Source organism: Bufo bufo, chromosome 4, assembly GCF_905171765.1.
Source record: "Bufo bufo chromosome 4, aBufBuf1.1, whole genome shotgun sequence".
NCBI lineage: Eukaryota > Metazoa > Chordata > Amphibia > Anura > Bufonidae > Bufo > Bufo bufo.
In genome coordinates, this window is record NC_053392.1 from 635,228,617 (window position 1) to 635,246,392 (window position 17,776).

The following is a 17,776-nucleotide window of genomic DNA, read 5'->3' on the forward strand; positions in this document are numbered from 1 at the left end:
CCATTTTTTACCAATTGGGCACCTTTGGTCTTTATTGTATTTTCTGTGCTGTACTATACTATAATATACTATGCTATACTATACTGTACTATAATATACTGTACTATAATATACTGTACTATAATATACTGTACTATACTGTGCTGTACTATACTATACTATACTGTGCTATACTATAATATACTGTACTATACTGTGCTATACTATAATATACTGTACTATACTATACTATAATATACTGTACTGTGCTGTGCTATACTATAATATAATGTACTATACAGCGCTATACTATACTGTACTATACTGTACTATAATATACTGTACTGTGCTATACTATAATATACTGTACTATACTATAATATACTGTACTATACTATAATATACTGTACTATACTGTGCTGTACTATACTATAATATACTGTACTATACTGTGCTATACTATAATAGACTGTACTATACAGCGCTATACTGTACTATACTATACTATAATAAACTGTACTATACTATAATATACTGTGCTGTACTATACTATAATATACTGTGCTGTACTATACTATACAGCGCTATACTATACAGCACTATACTGTGCTGTGCTATACTATAATATACTGTACTGTGCTGTACTATAATATACTGTACTATACTGTGCTATACTATACAGCGCTATACTATAATAGACTTTACTGTGCTGTGCTATACTATAATAGACTTTACTGTGCTGTGCTGTGCTATACTATAATATACTGTACTGTACTATAATATACTGTGCTGTACTATACTATACTGTACTATAATATACTGTACTATACTATACTGTGCTACGCTATACTATAATATACTATAATATTATATACTGTACTGTACTATACTATACTTTGCCGTATTGTACTGAGATTACGGAGGAGCAATGAGGGGGATTATAGGGGCAGTTCTCTCTACTTTTCTTACTCCCCAGAATGTTTCCGGGGGTCAGTAAAGCGGGGTCCACACTTCTGGGGGGCGGGGCCATACTCTGCCCCATTGTACCGGCACCCCCTCTGCTGCAGCCAGGAGCCCAGGAGAGAAGTCCTCTGTCATCTGCGGAGCCCTGACCACAAGACGCATCTCTGCTCCCTGAGAGCCCTGTACACACATGAGGCGGCATCACTGCGGCGGGGAATGTGCGGGGACACGGAGCACTGGAGCCGGCAGGGAGCGGAGGCCGCCGCCTGTGTTACCCTCCCGGGCTCTCCGCGGCTCCAGCTCCTCCCCGCAGCGTCCAAGCAGCTTCCTGCGGCCCCACCTTGTGGGAAAGAGCCCTGGGATGGGGACGAGGGCCGGGAAGAGAGGGAACGAGCCCCCGCAGCGGAGCCATCGGGCCGGATCCAGCCGGATGTGCAGAACGGCAGGCAGAGCGGGAGGACTGTGGCGGAGATCCCGGGGCCTGCTCCGGCCTCCTCCGCCACAGACGGCGACACACGGTGAGGGGGGATGTCCGGGAGGAGGAAGGCGCGGAGAAGGCGGCCTCTCCTGTCCGGTTCTAGCCGCTAAAGGGCTCTTCTCCCGGGCAGGGAAGCACAAGGGGAGAGCGGAGCTGCAGCCGGGCTGAGAGGGGTGAAGGCGGGGCCTGTGTCCAGTGTCAGCCAATAGACGCGCAGGAGGGCGGAGCTCGGCAGCCAATCACTGCGCAGCGCTGCACATATAAGAGGCGGTCCCGGCTCCGGCCTCAGTGTTTTCTCCAGGAGAAGTCTTTGTGTTCTCCCCACGTCTCACACGATGGCAGAGACCGCGCCAGCAGCCGCCGCTCCTCCTCCTCCCGCCGAAGCGGCCGCCAAGTCCAAGAAGCAGCCGAGGAAATCCGCCGCGGCAGGGGGCGCCAAGAAAAGCAAGAAGCCGTCCGGTGCCAGCGTGTCCGAGCTCCTGGTCACAGCCGTGTCCGCCTCCAAGGAGCGCAGCGGGGTGTCTCTGGCCGCCCTGAAGAAGGCTCTGGCTGCCGGAGGATGCGATGTAGAGAAGAACAATAGCCGCATCAAGGTGGCCGTCAGGGCTCTGGTCACCAAGGGGACCCTCACCCAGGTGAAGGGCAGCGGCGCCTCCGGCTCCTTCAAGATCAACAAGCAGCAGGAGACCAAGGACAAGGCGGCGGCCAAGAAGAAGCCGGCGGCGGCCAAGAAACCTGCAGCTACTGCGGCCAAGAAACCCGCTAAATCCCCGAAGAAGCCCAAGAAGGCTCCGGCCAAGAGCCCGAAAAAGGCTAAGAAACCAGCCGCGGCCAAGAAAGCAGCCAAGAGCCCCAAGAAGCCGAAGGCTGCCCCCAAGAAGCTGGCCAAGAGTCCGGCTAAGAAGGCGGCCAAACCAAAGGCTGCTGCCAAGAGTCCGGCTAAGAAAGCGGCGAAAGCCAAGAAGAGCGCGGCCAAGAAGTAACCGGCGCCGCCCGCACCTCTCCCCCAAAGGCTCTTCTCAGAGCCGCCACCTCCTCCTCAGACGAGCTCCACTCCGCCCTTCTGCCCTCGTTCTCCGCTCACAGCGGGCGGGGGCTCCGGCTCCTCTGCGGGCAGGAATAGGGGGCGGGTTAACCCTGTCAGCGCCGCTCTCTTCCGTCTATCAGGGCCTCTCTGCTCGGCTGATAACCGCCCCTCACTGCGCCCCGCCCCCTGCTGGTAGTGATGCCGCCGCTGAGTGTACTGTGCGTGCAGGGGGGTCGTGCGCTCTATCCCTGGACACCAGCGCAGCGATGGAGCCGCTCTTCTCCGCACAGTGAATACGGGACTGTTCTCCCCTCCTCCGGTGGGGGGCGGGAGAAGGCGGCCACTGACGGGTTAATACTGAGCAGGCTACGGGGGCGGGGCTATAGAACTAGCACCTTGGCTTTTGAAATTCCCGCTCAATTACCATCTGGTTAGAATTCAGCGGCCGTGGACAAGCTCCGCCCCCGGCTCAGCTGAATGGATGATGTGAGCCCCTCCTCTCTTGCTGCTCCGCCCACCGGCTCAGCTGATTAAATGGATGTGAGCCCCTCCCGCCTGCTGCTCCGCCCCCGGCTCAGCTGAATGGATGATGTGAGCCCCTCCCCTCCTGCTGCTCCGCTGAATGAATAGATATGCGCCCCGCCCCTCCTGCTGCTCCGCCCCCCTCTCTTCTCAGAGCCCCCACCTTCTCTAGGACGGAGCTGCCGCATTGTGTGAATACATGGAAGCCTCATGTCCGAGGCGGATTATTCCCTCATTATAGACCACAGATCGGGAGGATGGGGGGGAGTAGTGATCGGACACTGAGGATGATGAGGGGAGTAGTGATTGGACAGTGAGGAGGATGGGGGGAGTAGTGATCAGACAGTGAGGAGGAGGAGGTAGTGAAGGACGAGCGGCTGGATGGATCCACAGAGCCGGGCACTCGGGGATACACCGGTGCTATGGGGGCGGGGATAAGATTGGAGCTCAGGAGAATGCGGGGACGTCTGTGACGAAGAGACGGAAGGGAAGAGCAGGAAGTACGGGCAGACATTGCTGCTGTAGAGGGTTTGGCCGCTGAATTCTAACCGCACTGTAATTGAGCGGGAATTTCAAAAGCCAGGAGATCAGCCAATCACTGTAAAGCACTTGTCCTATAGCCCCGCCCCCAGCAGCGCTGAGTGGAGATGGCGGGGGGCAGGGAGGATGGAGGCGGTTATCGGTCACGGTCAGCGAGTCCCTGATAGACGGGAGGAGATACAGAGAGCGCTTTTAGAATAAAGGAACTGCTCTCACTAATTAGAGCGCTGAAAGGGTTAACCCGCCTCCTGTGAGCAGAGGTGGAGAATGAAGGGCGGAGTGGAGCTCGTCTCTGGAGGAGGTGGTGGCTCTGAGAAGAGCCTTTGTTGGGTGCGGGGCGCAGATCTAAGCCCTCTCCCCTCGGATCCTGCGGGCCAGCTGGATATCCTTGGGCATGATGGTGACCCGCTTGGCGTGGATGGCGCAGAGGTTGGTGTCCTCGAAGAGCCCGACCAGGTAAGCCTCGCTGGCCTCCTGCAGGGCCATGACGGCCGAGCTCTGGAAGCGAAGGTCGGTCTTGAAGTCCTGGGCGATCTCTCTCACCAGGCGCTGGAAGGGCAGCTTCCGGATGAGCAGCTCGGTGGACTTCTGGTAGCGCCGGATCTCCCGGAGAGCGACGGTCCCGGGCCGGTAGCGGTGAGGCTTCTTGACTCCGCCAGTGGCGGGGGCGCTCTTCCTGGCGGCCTTAGTGGCCAGCTGCTTGCGGGGAGCTTTCCCACCGGTAGACTTACGCGCTGTCTGCTTGGTTCTGGCCATGGCTCTGCAGAGATCTGTACACAGCAAGAGAGTGAGGTGAGGAACGGACCGTGCAGATCATTTATACTCCCGTCCTCGTCCTCATTGGCTCATGTAAACCACACCCCTACATCACTATTGGTTTATTCGTACAATGATGTGCCCGCAAAAACTTCAATAACCAATCATCGTTCACAAGAGGCGGCGCTCATCCTATCCGCCAGTCCCAGCTGATGGGCGTGTCTTCAGGTAATAAGCCCCTCCTACATGAAGCGGGAGGTCAGTCTCTTCCCACCGCCTCCTCCTCAGACGAGCTCCACTCCGCCCTTCTGCCCTCGTTCTCCGCTCACAGCGGGCGGGGGCTCCGGCTCCTCTGCGGGCAGGAATAGGGGGCGGGTTAACCCTGTCAGCGCCGCTCTCTTCCGTCTATCAGGGCCTCTCTGCTCGGCTGATAACCGCCCCTCACTGCGCCCCGCCCCCTGCTGGTAGTGATGCCGCCGCTGATTGTACTGTGCGTGCAGGGGGGTCGTGCGCTCTATCCCTGGACACCAGCGCAGCGATGGAGCCGCTCTTCTCCGCACAGTGACTACGGGACTGTTCTCCGGTAGGACGGTCGTGGGGAGCGGGAGAAGGCGGCCACTGACGGGTTAATACTGAGCAGGCTATGGGGGCGGGGCTATAGAACTAGTAAGTTACAGTGATTGGCTGATCTCTGGCTTTCGAAATTCCCGTCCAGCGGCCGTGGAGGAGCAGTCCATTACACACAGGGGACGAACCCTCCACAGCAGCAATGTCTGCCCGGCCGTACTCGCAGCAGGTCAGGAGCGGCAAGTGCCCCTGTGTGACGGACTGCTCCTCCACGGCCGCTGAATTCTGACCGGACTGTAATTGAGCGGGAATTTCAAAAGCCAGAGATCAGCCAATCACTGTAAAGCACTTGTTCTATAGCTCCGCCCCCTTCTCTCTGCGCTGGTGTCCGGGGATAGAGCGCACGGCGGGGCTCACATCCATCCATCAGCAGATCACTACTCCCCACTGTCTGATCACTACTCCCCCCATCCTCCTCACTGTCTGATCACTACTCCCCCCCATCCTCCTCACTGTCTGATCACTACTCCCCCATCCTTCTCTTTGGCCGATCACTACTCCCCTCATCCTCCCGACTATACGATCACTACTCCCGATCAGTGGTCTATAATGAGGGAATAATCCGCCTCGGACATGAGGCTTCCATGTATTCACACAATGCGGCAGCTCCGTCCTAGAGAAGGTGAGGGCTCTGAGAAGAGCGGGGGGCGGAGCAGCAGGAGGGGAGGGGCTCACATCCATTCATTCACTGAGCCGGGGGGCGGAGCAGCAGGACGCACATCCATCCATTCAGATGGGGCGGGGCTCACATCATCCATTCAGCTGAGCCAGGGGCGGAGCTTCTCCACGGCCGCTGAATTCTTACATCACATCCTAAACATTACAGCCTCCATACTAACAGCCTCTACATTATATTACAGCCTCCACATTATCAACCTCAACAACATATTACAGCCTCTACATTATTTTTACAGCCTAAATATTACCAGCCTCCATGTTATATTACAGCCTCCGTATTAACGGCCTCTACATTACAGTCTCCATGTTAAATTACCGGCCTCCACAATATATTACAGACTCCATATTACTGGCCTCTACATTACATCAGGGCCTAAACATTACATTACAGCCTCCATATTACACCACAGCCTCCATATTACTAGCCTCTACATTACAGCCTCCATACTACCAGCCTCCACATTACATTATATTACAGCCTCCATATTACTAGCCTCTACATTACAGCCTCCAAACTACCGGCCTCCACATTACATTACAGCCTCCATACTACCAGCCTCCACATTACATCACAGCCATATTACCAGCCTCTGCATTACATTACCAGCCTCCACATTATATTGCAGACTCCATATTACCGTCCTCTACATTACAGCCTAAACATTATGTTACAACCTACATATATTCAGTCTCCAGATTACATTACAGCCTCCATATAACTAGCCTCTACATTACAGCCTCCATATTATATTACAGCCTCCATATTAGCGGCCTCTACATTACATCACAGCTTAAACATTGTTACAGCCTCCATATTTTCAGCCTCCACATTACAAGCCTGTAAATTACATTATATCCTCCGCATTATATTAAAGCCTCTATATTATCAACATTATATAACAGCCTTCATATTTACAGCCTCCACATTACATAATAGCCTCAATATTACATTGCAGCCTCCATATTATATTACCACTACTCCCCTTATCCTCCCCAGTGCCCAATCACCACTCCCCTCATTAATAGCAGATCACTACTCCCCTCATCATCCTCAATACCATATAACTATTTCCCTCATTCTCCTTATTGCCCAATCACTACTCCCCTCATCCTCCTCAATACCATATAACTACTCCCCTCATCATCCTTAATGCCCGATCACTGCTCCCCTCATCCTCCTCTCTGGCAGATCACTGCTCCCCTTATACACTTCAGCTGAGCTCTGCTCCCGCTATGAATGGCTGCGGATCAGCGAGCTGTGCGGCTGCTCAGTGCAGGGCGGGAGGACGAGGCTCCGCTCCTACGGGCACATAACGGCTGCGGGGTCCAGAGCTCTGCTCCTATTGGCTGGGAGAGCTCAGGATCTCGTCGCTCATTTGAATTTCCCGCCTATAGTCCCCAACTGCAAATGAGCTGCTGATCTACAGGAGGAGCCGGTCATGTGACCTGTACTCGCGTCATAAGCCACGCCCAGCCCCGCTCATTGGCTTCTCCACGAGTCTTGTCTCCATTGGAGGCTTCTAATCCACCCAATGAGCGGCGCTGGGGGCGGAGCAGCAGCCTATAAAGGCGGCAGGAGGCGGCTCCTCCGGATCACACACATCCGAGTCTTCCTTGCTGTAGAGAACGATGTCTGGACGCGGCAAACAAGGAGGCAAAGTCCGGGCTAAGGCCAAGACCCGCTCCTCCCGGGCAGGGCTCCAGTTCCCGGTCGGCCGAGTGCACAGGTTCCTCCGCAAGGGCAACTACGCCCAGAGGGTGGGCGCCGGCGCTCCCGTCTACTTGGCCGCTGTGCTCGAGTATCTCACCGCCGAGATCCTGGAGCTGGCCGGCAATGCCGCCCGCGACAACAAGAAGACCCGCATCATCCCCCGCCACCTGCAGCTGGCCGTGCGCAACGACGAGGAGCTCAACAAGCTGCTGGGCGGCGTCACCATCGCCCAGGGAGGCGTCCTGCCCAACATCCAGGCCGTGCTGCTGCCCAAGAAGACCGAGAGCACCAAGTCGGCCAAGAGCAAGTGAGCCCGGAACCAAAGGCTCTTCTAAGAGCCCCCCACATGGTCTGCACGACTGAGCTGGCGATGCCGCTGATCTCCGCTGAGGAGGAGGCGTCACACAGGGGCACTTACCGCTCCTGACTAGAGGTGGTAAGTTTGGATCTTTGGCTCCAGTTGCTGACAAGTGAACCGGAGCCGGATAGGTAATAAGTGTCCGATCAGTGGTGACCGGACTGAGGACTAGAACAGGAAGGGGGGGCTGGGGGCCCTGATCCGGGCATTATACTGAGTGGGGGGCGCTCTATGGACAGCACTGCGGGGGCTTTATACTGCTGCAGCCGGTCAGAGACTCCGTGTATTGTTCTAGAAGTCGGATCATTGGATTCTTAGCCTCAGTGCACGACTCCCTGGACCGTGTGCGCCTCCGCTCTGATTGGCTGCTGGCCTCCCCCCCTCCTCCGACATGAATCGGACATCACCGCTCCTGACCTGCTGTGAGTACGGGCGGACATTGCTGCTGTAGAGGGTTTGGCCGCTGGATTCTAACCGCACTGTAATTGAGCGGGAATTTCAAAAGCCAGAGATCAGCCAATCACTGTAAAGCACTTGTCCTATAGCTCCGCCCCCAGCAGCGCTGAGTGGAGATGGCGGTGGGCAGGGAGGATGGAGGCGGTTATCGGTCACGGTCAGCGAGTCCCTGATAGACGGGGGAGATACAGAGAGCGCTTTTAGAATAAAGGAACTGCTCTTACTAATTAGAGCGCTGAAAGGGTTAACCCGCCTCCTGTGAGCAGAGGTGGAGAATGAAGGGCGGAGTGGAGCTCGTCTCTGGAGGAGGTGGTGGCTCTGAGAAGAGCCTTTGTTGGGTGCGGGGCGCAGATCTAGGCCCTCTCCCCTCGGATCCTGCGGGCCAGCTGGATGTCCTTGGGCATGATGGTGACCCGCTTGGCGTGGATGGCGCAGAGGTTGGTGTCCTCGAATAGCCCGACCAGGTAAGCCTCGCTGGCCTCCTGCAGGGCCATGACGGCCGAGCTCTGGAAGCGAAGGTCGGTCTTGAAGTCCTGGGCGATCTCTCTCACCAGGCGCTGGAAGGGCAGCTTCCGGATGAGCAGCTCGGTGGACTTCTGGTAGCGCCGGATCTCCCGGAGAGCGACGGTCCCGGGCCGGTAGCGGTGAGGCTTCTTGACTCCGCCAGTGGCCGGGGCGCTCTTCCTGGCGGCCTTAGTGGCCAGCTGCTTGCGGGGAGCTTTCCCGCCGGTGGACTTACGGGCTGTCTGCTTGGTTCTGGCCATGGCTCTGCAGAGACCTGTACACAGCAAGAGAGTGAGGTGAGGAACGGACCGTGCAGATCATTTATACTCCCGGCCTCGTCCTCATTGGCTCATGTAAACCACACCCCTACATCACTATTGGTTTATTCGTACAATGATGTGCCCGCCAAAACTTCCGTTACCAATCATCGTTCACAAGAGGCGGAGCCCATCCTATCCGCAAGTCCCAGGTGATGGGCGTGTCTCCAGGTAATAAGCCCCTCCTACATGAAGCGGGAGGTCAGTCTCTTCCCACCGCCTCCTCCTCAGACGAGCTCCACTCCGCCCTTCTGCCCTCCTTCTCCGCTCACAGCGGGCGGGGGCTCCGGCTCCTCTGCGGGCAGGAATAGGGGGCGTGTTAACCCTGTCAGGGCCTCGCTGCTCGGCTGATAACCGCCCCTCACTGCGCCCCGCCCCCTGCTGGTAGTGATGCCGCCGCTGAGTGTACTGTGCGTGCAGGGGGGTCGTGCGCTCTATCCCTGGACACCAGCGCAGCGATGGAGCCGCTCTTCTCCGCACAGTGAATACGGGACTGTTCTCCCCTTCTCCGGTGGGGGGCGGGAGAAGGCGGCCACTGACGGGTTAATACTGAGCAGGCTATGGGGGCGGGGCTATAGAACTAGTAAGTTACAGTGATTGGCTGATCTCTGGCTTTCGAAATTCCCGTCCAGCGGCCGTGGAGGAGCAGTCCATTACACACAGGGGACGAACCCTCCACAGCAGCAATGTCTGCCCGTTCTCGCAGCATGTCAGGAGCGGTAAGTGCCCCCGTGTGTAATGGACTGCTCCTCCACGGCCGCTGGATTCTGACCGGACTGTAATTGAGCGGGAATTTGAAAAGCCAGAGATCAGCCAATCACTGTAAAGCACTTGTTCTATAGCTCCGCCCCTTCTCTCTGCGCTGGTGTCCGGGGATAGAGCGCACGGCGGGGCTCACATCCATCCATCAGCAGATCACTACTGCCCTCTGTCTGATCACTACTCCCCTAATCATCCTCACTGTCTGATCACTACTCCCCTCATCATCCTCAGTACCATATAACTACTTCACTCATTCTCCTCATTGCCCAACTGCTCTCTGGCCGATCACTACTCCCCCCATCCTCCCGAGTATACGATCACTACTCCCCCCATCCTCCCGATCAGTGGTCTATAATGAGGGAATAATCCGCCTCGGACATGAGGCTTCCATGTATTCACACAATGCGGCAGCTCCGTCCTAGAGAAGGTGGGGGCTCTGAGAAGAGAGCAGGAGGCGGAGACAGCAGGAGGGGCGGGGCTCACATCATCCATTCAGATGAGCCGAGGGCGGAGCTAGTCCACTGCCGCTGAATTCTAACCGGACGGTAATTGAGCGGGAATTTCAAAAGCCAAGGTGCTAGTTCTATAGCCCCGCCCCCAGAGCCTGCACAGTATTAACCCGTCAGTGGCCGCCTTCTCCCGCTCCCCACGACCGTCCTACCGGGGAAGGGGAGAACAGTCCCGTATTCACTGTGCGGAGAAGAGCGGCTCCATCGCTGCGCTGGTGTCCAGGGATAGAGCGCACGACCCCCCTGCAGGCACAGTACACTCAGCGGCGGCATCACTACCAGCAGGGGGCGGGGCGCAGTGAAAGGCGGGGCGGTTATCAGCAGAGCAGCGAGGCCCTGATAGACTGAAGAGAAATGTTAGCCCCGCCCCCCGGCTCAGCTGAATGGATGGATACGAGCCCTGTCTTTCCTGCTGCTCCTCCCCCCGGCTCATCTGAATGGATGGATGTGAGTTCTGCTCCGCCTCCCGGTTTAGAAGAATGGATGGCTGAGCCCCGCCCCTCTATTTGCTCCGCCCTTCGGCTCTGCTGAATGGATGTATGTGAGCCCCGCCCCTCTATTTGCTCCGCCGGATGGATGTGAGCCCCTCCTTCTTGCTGCTCCGTCCCCCGGCTCTGCTGAATGGATGTATGTGAGCCCCGCCCCTCTATTTGCTCCGCCCCCGATTCTGCTGAATAGATGTATGTGAGCCCCGCCCCTCTATTTGCTCCGCCCCCGGCTCAGCTGAATAGATGTGACGCTGCCAATTGGGAGAAGTGGAGACACCACGTGACCCTCTCCTCCAGTAGATCGGCGCGCAGTCAGCAGCAGCTCATTTGCATGGCCCGTGTATAAATACCGCCGCGGTGGCAGGAGGAGAACAGACGAGATTTTGTCCTCAGTCAGAATGCCCGAGCCAGCCAAGTCCGCCCCAGCGCCCAAGAAGGGCTCCAAGAAAGCCGTCACCAAGGTTCAGAAGAAGGACGGCAAGAAGCGGAGGAAGAGCAGGAAGGAGAGCTATGCCATCTACGTCTACAAGGTGCTGAAGCAGGTCCACCCCGACACCGGCATCTCCTCCAAGGCCATGGGCATCATGAACTCCTTCGTCAACGACATCTTCGAGCGCATCGCAGGGGAAGCCTCCCGCCTGGCTCACTACAACAAGCGCTCCACCATCACCTCCCGGGAGATCCAGACCGCCGTGCGCCTGCTGCTGCCCGGAGAGCTGGCCAAGCACGCCGTCTCCGAGGGCACCAAGGCCGTCACCAAGTACACCAGCGCCAAGTGAGCGCCGCCGCCGCTCTCCGGACCCAAAGGCTCTTCTCAGAGCCCCCACCCTGTCTCCAGCGGAGCTGCTCCCGGGTCTCCCCGTTGTTCTCACAGTGGCTGCGGTTTTCCTCCCTGTCAGCTAGATGAGATGCGGTAACGCTATCGGAAGTTACAACACAAGCTCCCCTCATCCTCCTCCTCCATGCCCGATCACTACTCCCATCATCCTTCACATTACATTATAGCCTCCATATTATATTACAGCCTCCACATTATATTACAGCCTACAGATTTCAGCCTTCACACTATAGTACAGCCTCCATATTACCAGTCTCTACATGATATTACAGCCTCTACATTACAGCCTCCATATTACCAGTCTCTACATGATATTACAGCCTCTACATTACAGCCTCCATATTACCAGTCTCCACATTATATTACAGCCTCCATATTACCAGTCTCCACATGATATTACAGCCTCTACATTATATTACAGCCTACAGTTTTCAGCCTTCACATTACATTACAGCCTCCATATTACCAGTCTCCACATGATATTACAGCCTCCACATGATATTACAGCCTCCATATTATATTACAGCCTCCACATTTCATTACAGCCTCCATATTACCAGTCTCCACATGATATTACAGCCTACAGATTTCAGCCTTCACACTATAGTACAGCCTCCATATTACCAGGCGGTCCTCATTAAGGTCTTACTGGGGGGGCTGTTGTGTGTGTGGGGGGGGGATAGAAGCATCACCAGCATCACATGCATCAACTTCCGTCTATAATGAGCAGCTTTCTTCAGCCGCCCTCTGAAGAAACCACCCAGCTCCAGCAGCAGGACATCCAGCAGAACCTGAACCAGCAGGCGGTGACATACTTGGACTGCACCCTGTAACCCATGATCCAAGATCTCCTGGACTTCTGGGCATGCAAACTTCATGTGTGGCCCCAACTGGGCGAGTTTTCCATGGACATGCTTTCCTGCCCGGCCAGAGCGGGTGCTCGGTGCGGCGGGGGGCACAGATACCCCTGAGAGAACTCGCCTTTCCTTCCAAAATGTTTAGTGACAAATAGAGTTGAGCGGACACCTGGATGTTCGAGTTCGGCCGAACTTCACAAAAAAGTTCGAGTTCGGGACCCGAACTTGACCCCGAACCCAAACCCTATTGAAGTCAATGGGGACAATGAATGCCACCAGCAGCGCGTCTACCAGCGGGCGCTTGTACTCGCGCATCTTACGATCACGCTCCAGTGAGGGAATTAAGGGCGGTACGTTGTCCTTGTAACGGGGATCCAGCAGCGCGGCCACCCAGGAATCAGCACAAGTAAGAATGTGGGCACCTCGGCGGTCGTTGTGGAGACACCGCAGCATGTAATCGCTCATGTGTGCCAGGCTGCCCAGAGGCAACGACAAGCTGTCCTCTGTGGGAGGTGTATCGTCTGTGTCCTCTGTATCCCCCCAGCCACGCACCAGTGATGGCCATGAGCTGGTCTGGGTGCCACCCTGCTGTGAACATGGTTCCTCCTCCTCCATCTCCTCCTCCTCATCCTCCACCTCCTCATCCTCCAGAACTGTGCCCTGGCTGGACAATTGTGTACCTTGGGTTTGTGGGTGCAGGAACCCACCCTCGGAGCCACTTGGGAATGACTGGCCGGAAACCCTATGAAATGATCCCTCTTCCTCCTGTACCACATCCTCTTCCATCATCGCCTGCAGCGTTTTTTCAAGGAGACATAGAAGTGGGATAGTAACGCTGAGAACGGCGTCATCGGCACTGGCCATGTTGGTGGAGTTCTCGAAACAGCGCAACGAGGAACACAGGTCTCGCATGGAGGCCCAGTCATTGGTGGTGAAGTGTTGCTGTTCCGCAGAGCGACTGACCCGTGCGTGCTGCAGCTGAAACTCCACTATGGCCTGCTGCTGCTCGCACAGTCTGTCCAGCATGTGCAAGGTGGAGTTCCACCTGGTGGGCACGTCGCATATGAGGCGGTGAGCGGGAAGGCCGAAGTTACGCTGCAGCGCTGACAGGCGAGCAGCAGAAGGGTGAGAACGCCGGAAGCGCGCACAGACGGCCCGCACTTTATGCAGCAGCTCTGACATGTCGGGGTAATGTTTAAGGAATCTCTGCACCACTAAATTCAGCGCATGCGCCAGGCAAGGGATGTGCGTCAAACCGGCTAGTCCCAGAGCTGCTACGAGATTTCGCCCATTATCGCACACCACCAAGCCGGGCTTGAGGCTGACTGGCACCAACCACTCATCGGTCTGTTGTTCAAGGCCCGTCCACAGCTCCTGCGCGGTGTGGGGTTTGTCCCCCAAACAGATAAGTTTTAACACTGCCTGCTGTCGTTTCCCCCTGGCTGTGCTGAAGTTGGTGGTGAAGGGGTTACGCTGACCGGATGAGGAGCCGGTAGAGGATGAGGAAGCGGAGTAGGAGGAGGAAGCAACAGGAGGCAAACTGAAGCGCCCTGCAATCCTCGGTGGTGGAAGGACATGCGCCAAACTGCTATCCGCCTCAGGCCCAGCCGCCACTGCATTTACCCAGTGTGCTGTTATGGAGATATAGCGGCCCTGACCGTGCTTACTGGTCCACGTATCTGTAGTCAGGTGCACCTTGCCACAGATGGCGTTGCGCAGTGCACACCTGATTTTGTCCCCCACTTGGTTGTGCAGGGAAGGGATGGCTCTCCTGGAAAAGTAGTGGCGGCTGGGCACGACGTACTGTGGGACAGCCACCGCCATAAGGCCTTTAAAACTCTCTGTCTCCACCAGACGGAATGACAGCATTTCAAAGGCCAGTAATTTAGAAATGCTGGCATTCAGGGCCAGGGATGGCGGGTGGGTAGGGGGGTACTTCCTCTTCCTCTCCAGTGTTTGGGATATGGAGAGCTAAACGCTTCCGTGGGACATTGTGGAGATGCTTGGTGACCCAGGTGGTGGTGTTGCCTGCAGATCCTCTGCGGGGTGGCAGGTGGCACTGTCACTCCAGAGGTGGATGAAGAGGCCACGACTGCAGCAGAAGAGGAAGCAGGAGGAGTCCGAGACCTTTCTTGGTTTTTGAGGTGTCTTCTCCACTGCAGCTCCTGCTTTGCACTTAGATGCCTGGTCATGCAGGTTGTGCTCAAGTGGAGAACGTTTATGCCTCGCTTCAGGCTCTGATTGCACAGCGTGCAAACCACTTCTCGTCAGCACATTGTGTGAAGCAGGGGCGGATTAAGTGCATGATAGGCCCGGGGCCGTCTACCCAACTTGGCCCCTTCCCCCCTCCATTTTATTTATTTTTTGTATGAAGAGGCTGCGGTGCTTCATGGGCTCCACAGTCTCTTCTTAGGCCATATGACATCTTCAGACTAAAATAAATACCCCAAATTGGGTCCTAAACTGAAAAATTTGGTCACCAAATTTAAAATATATAAAGACATGGAGGAGAATACAGCACCACATACCTCTTACATCCAGGGACATCTCCTGTCATGTAGACCTTCTCTTTCCTCTTCTCCTCCATCTGACCCAGACCACCATGGCAAATTTTCAGCCGCATCTCGTCTCTACAGTTTGTAACACAGACACGTTAGATTTCTCAATTTTTCCATCAACCTCCTCATCCTGGTGTCCCCACAGTGTCATCCTGCTGCCACCCCCAATACTGTGCCCGTTGTGCCCCCCAATGCCCCAGGTACTATACTGCTGAAAAAATAGTGACCCTAATAGACATAATTGGGGTAATTTATCAAACTGGTGTAAAGTAGAACACTATTTCCAAAAGAGCTGTCAAATATGAAAGGTGGAATCTGATTGGCTGCTATGGGCGACTAAGCCAGTTCTGCGTTACACCAGTCTGATAAATTACCCCAAATGTTGCTATAGTGTCCACAGCAGCTATAATGTCCCCTAGAGACCCCCAGTAATAATACCACCCTCTATTGTGCTCCAGGCAATAATCCCTGTATAGTGTCCCCAGAAATAATAGAATTGCCCCTACAGTGCCTCCCCAATAGCAACACCCCATATAGTAATTTCCACCACACTGTCCCCATATAGTAATCCCCCCATAGTAATTTGCCCCCACATAGTAATTTCCCCCAAACTGCCCCCATATAGTAGCTTGCCCCCACACAATAGTTTCCCCCTCACGCCCCCATCTAGTAATTTGCCCCCACATAGCAATTACCCCCACACTGCCCCCACACAATAGTTTCCCCCACACGCCCCCATCTAGTAATTTGCCCCCACATAGCAATTACCCCCACACTGCCCCCACACAATAGTTTCCCCCACACGCCCCCATCTAGTAATTTGCCCCCACATAGCAATTACCCCCACACTGCGCCCACACAATAGTTTCCCCCACACTGCCCCCATCTAGTAATTTGCCCCCACACTGCCCCCATATAGTAGCTTGCCCCCACACAATAGTTTCCCCCTCACGCCCCCATCTAGTAATTTGCCCCCACATAGCAATTACCCCCACACTGCCCCCACACAATAGTTTCCCCCACACGCCCCCATCTAGTAATTTGCCCCCACATAGCAATTACCCCCACACTGCCCCCACACAATAGTTTCCCCCACACTGCCCCCATCTAGTAATTTGCCCCCACATAGTAGTCCACTCTAATAGTGGAGCAGAAAAGAGCTCCTGGGAATATCGGAGTGTGGGGTCACTGCTTTGGCCGGCCTCTCCATGGTGGGAGGAAGGATGATCTGAGCGAGGAGTTGGCTGTCCAGACTCTTGGCTACAGAGACTGGACTTGGTGGAAGAGAGGGTGATGCTTAACGACTGGAAGCATTATCTTCAGCAAGCCAACCGACCACCTGTTGGCACTGGTCTGACTTGGACAGTGTTGTCCTGCGCCGCCTAGCTTAGTTGGACATGAAGCTGGGTACTTTTTTTTTTAATTAACAATTTTTATTGTTTTATCAAGTAGTTAAAGATAGCCATACATTGAGTGATATCATGTGAAATCATACAAATAATAGTTACACATGAAGGCAATAGATATGTAACATGATCAGTGTAAACCGGAGTGCGTGGGGAAAATAGTGCATATAGACAGTAACACAACCATAACAAGAGTTAGACATGGGGATCTTCGGAGGGATTGCGTCAGTGAGAGTACGACCTATGTGAAAGCATGGTTCCCTTTCGTCCTAACCAGCAGCACAAGTGGGGTATTTGCCCCTGTGAAGCTGGAAAGGACAGGCGGAACTTTCTGCCTAAGTATCCTAATTAGTAATTAATTAAGCCCCTACCCCATATAACCCGGCCCCTAACTGGACGGGGTTGCTTTTTTATTGTCCTGTGGACTCCAGGGCAGACTAGACTCCTTTCTGGAGTCTCCCATTGTTAGCCATAGAGTTATTTTATGGTTATTATAGTCTTTAATTCTGCCTTTTTGTTTTTTCTAGGTATCCTGAACCTGCCCTCTCCTACCTCTGTGGGAGCGTGCCTGCGGTGGATCACTTCGGAGCCCATCTGTGTTACAGTCATATCAGATGCAGGGGGGAGATGGCGGCGGTTTGGCTTCCTGCCTTTCACCTCGTGTGCCGCTGAAGCGGTCGCTTCGTTCCTCCGGCGTCTCGCGAGTACCGGAAGTGCGTCATTGTCGTCACTTCCGGTCCGCGGCTCCGACCTCCAGCGCTGTGTTCAGCGCTTCCCCTGTTCAAAATACACCTTAAGTTCGTGCCTCAGTTTTGCTGGGGCACCTAACGGGGGAATTAGGAAGGTTATCTTATATTTATTAAAATTGTACCTTTTAACCGGGAATCCACCCCCAGGGTGGGGGAGTGGCTATAGACTCCTCCCCCTTGCGCTATTTAAGACACCCGTGTGAGGCAGGTCAATGTTGCTCTCAGTTTTCTGAGCTCAACTGACTTCTGCTGTTTGGCTTCTCCTGCGCTCAGGAAGTTTTCCTTGAAGTCACCTTCTTTCTTCTAAGATGGCATCGCCACCTCATGGTAAGGTACTGCTCTCCCTTTTTGTACCATTTTGGGTCCAAATTCTTATTCTGTTGTCTGTGTCTTAGGCAAATCCACTCACAAGCAGAAGCATCTCATCTGCTCCAGCTGCAGCACCCCATTGCCAGATTCATACGAATTCCATCGATGCCCAGGCTGCCGTCCCAGACCAGCGGACCCAGAACCAACCGTGGTGGATATGTTCTCATGGATGAAACAGTTCATGGATACGTCCATTGCCGAGATCAAGGGAGCAGTCTCTAACAAGAGGCCCAGACAGACTTCTCCTGGTCCTGTACCCATGTCTGAAGACGTCGTCTCCATTGAGGATAATTCTTCCTCTGAGGAAGAGAGTTCGGCCTTCCT

The 17,776-nt window shown here is 54.8% G+C and overlaps 3 protein-coding genes across 3 annotated transcripts in view; 2 read left to right on the top strand and 1 right to left on the bottom strand.

Moving 5' to 3' along the window:
- Positions 1–17,776, bottom strand: part of LOC120999870 — a 199,048-nt gene that overhangs the window by 35,237 nt on the left and 146,035 nt on the right. The window contains exon 4 of the mRNA XM_040430920.1: positions 8,518–8,861. Coding sequence (XP_040286854.1) covers positions 8,518–8,861 — 344 coding nt within the window. The remainder of the gene's footprint in view (positions 1–8,517; positions 8,862–17,776) is intronic.
- On the top strand, positions 1,756–2,403 carry LOC120999872 (histone H1C-like). The gene has a single exon (XM_040430923.1). It carries the CDS (start codon positions 1,756–1,758, stop codon positions 2,401–2,403), a length of 648 nt encoding a protein of 215 aa, XP_040286857.1.
- On the top strand, positions 7,200–7,613 carry LOC120999874 (histone H2A type 1-like). Its single transcript, XM_040430925.1, has one exon. It carries the CDS (start codon positions 7,200–7,202, stop codon positions 7,590–7,592), a length of 393 nt encoding a protein of 130 aa, XP_040286859.1. The 3' UTR covers positions 7,593–7,613.

What these genes read in the sequence shown, in the direction of transcription:
- LOC120999872 (XM_040430923.1), top strand. Translation starts at nt 1,756, where the DNA reads ATGGCAGAGACCGCGCCAGCAGCCGCCGCTCCTCCTCCTCCCGCCGAA.
- LOC120999874 (XM_040430925.1), top strand. Translation starts at nt 7,200, where the DNA reads ATGTCTGGACGCGGCAAACAAGGAGGCAAAGTCCGGGCTAAGGCCAAG.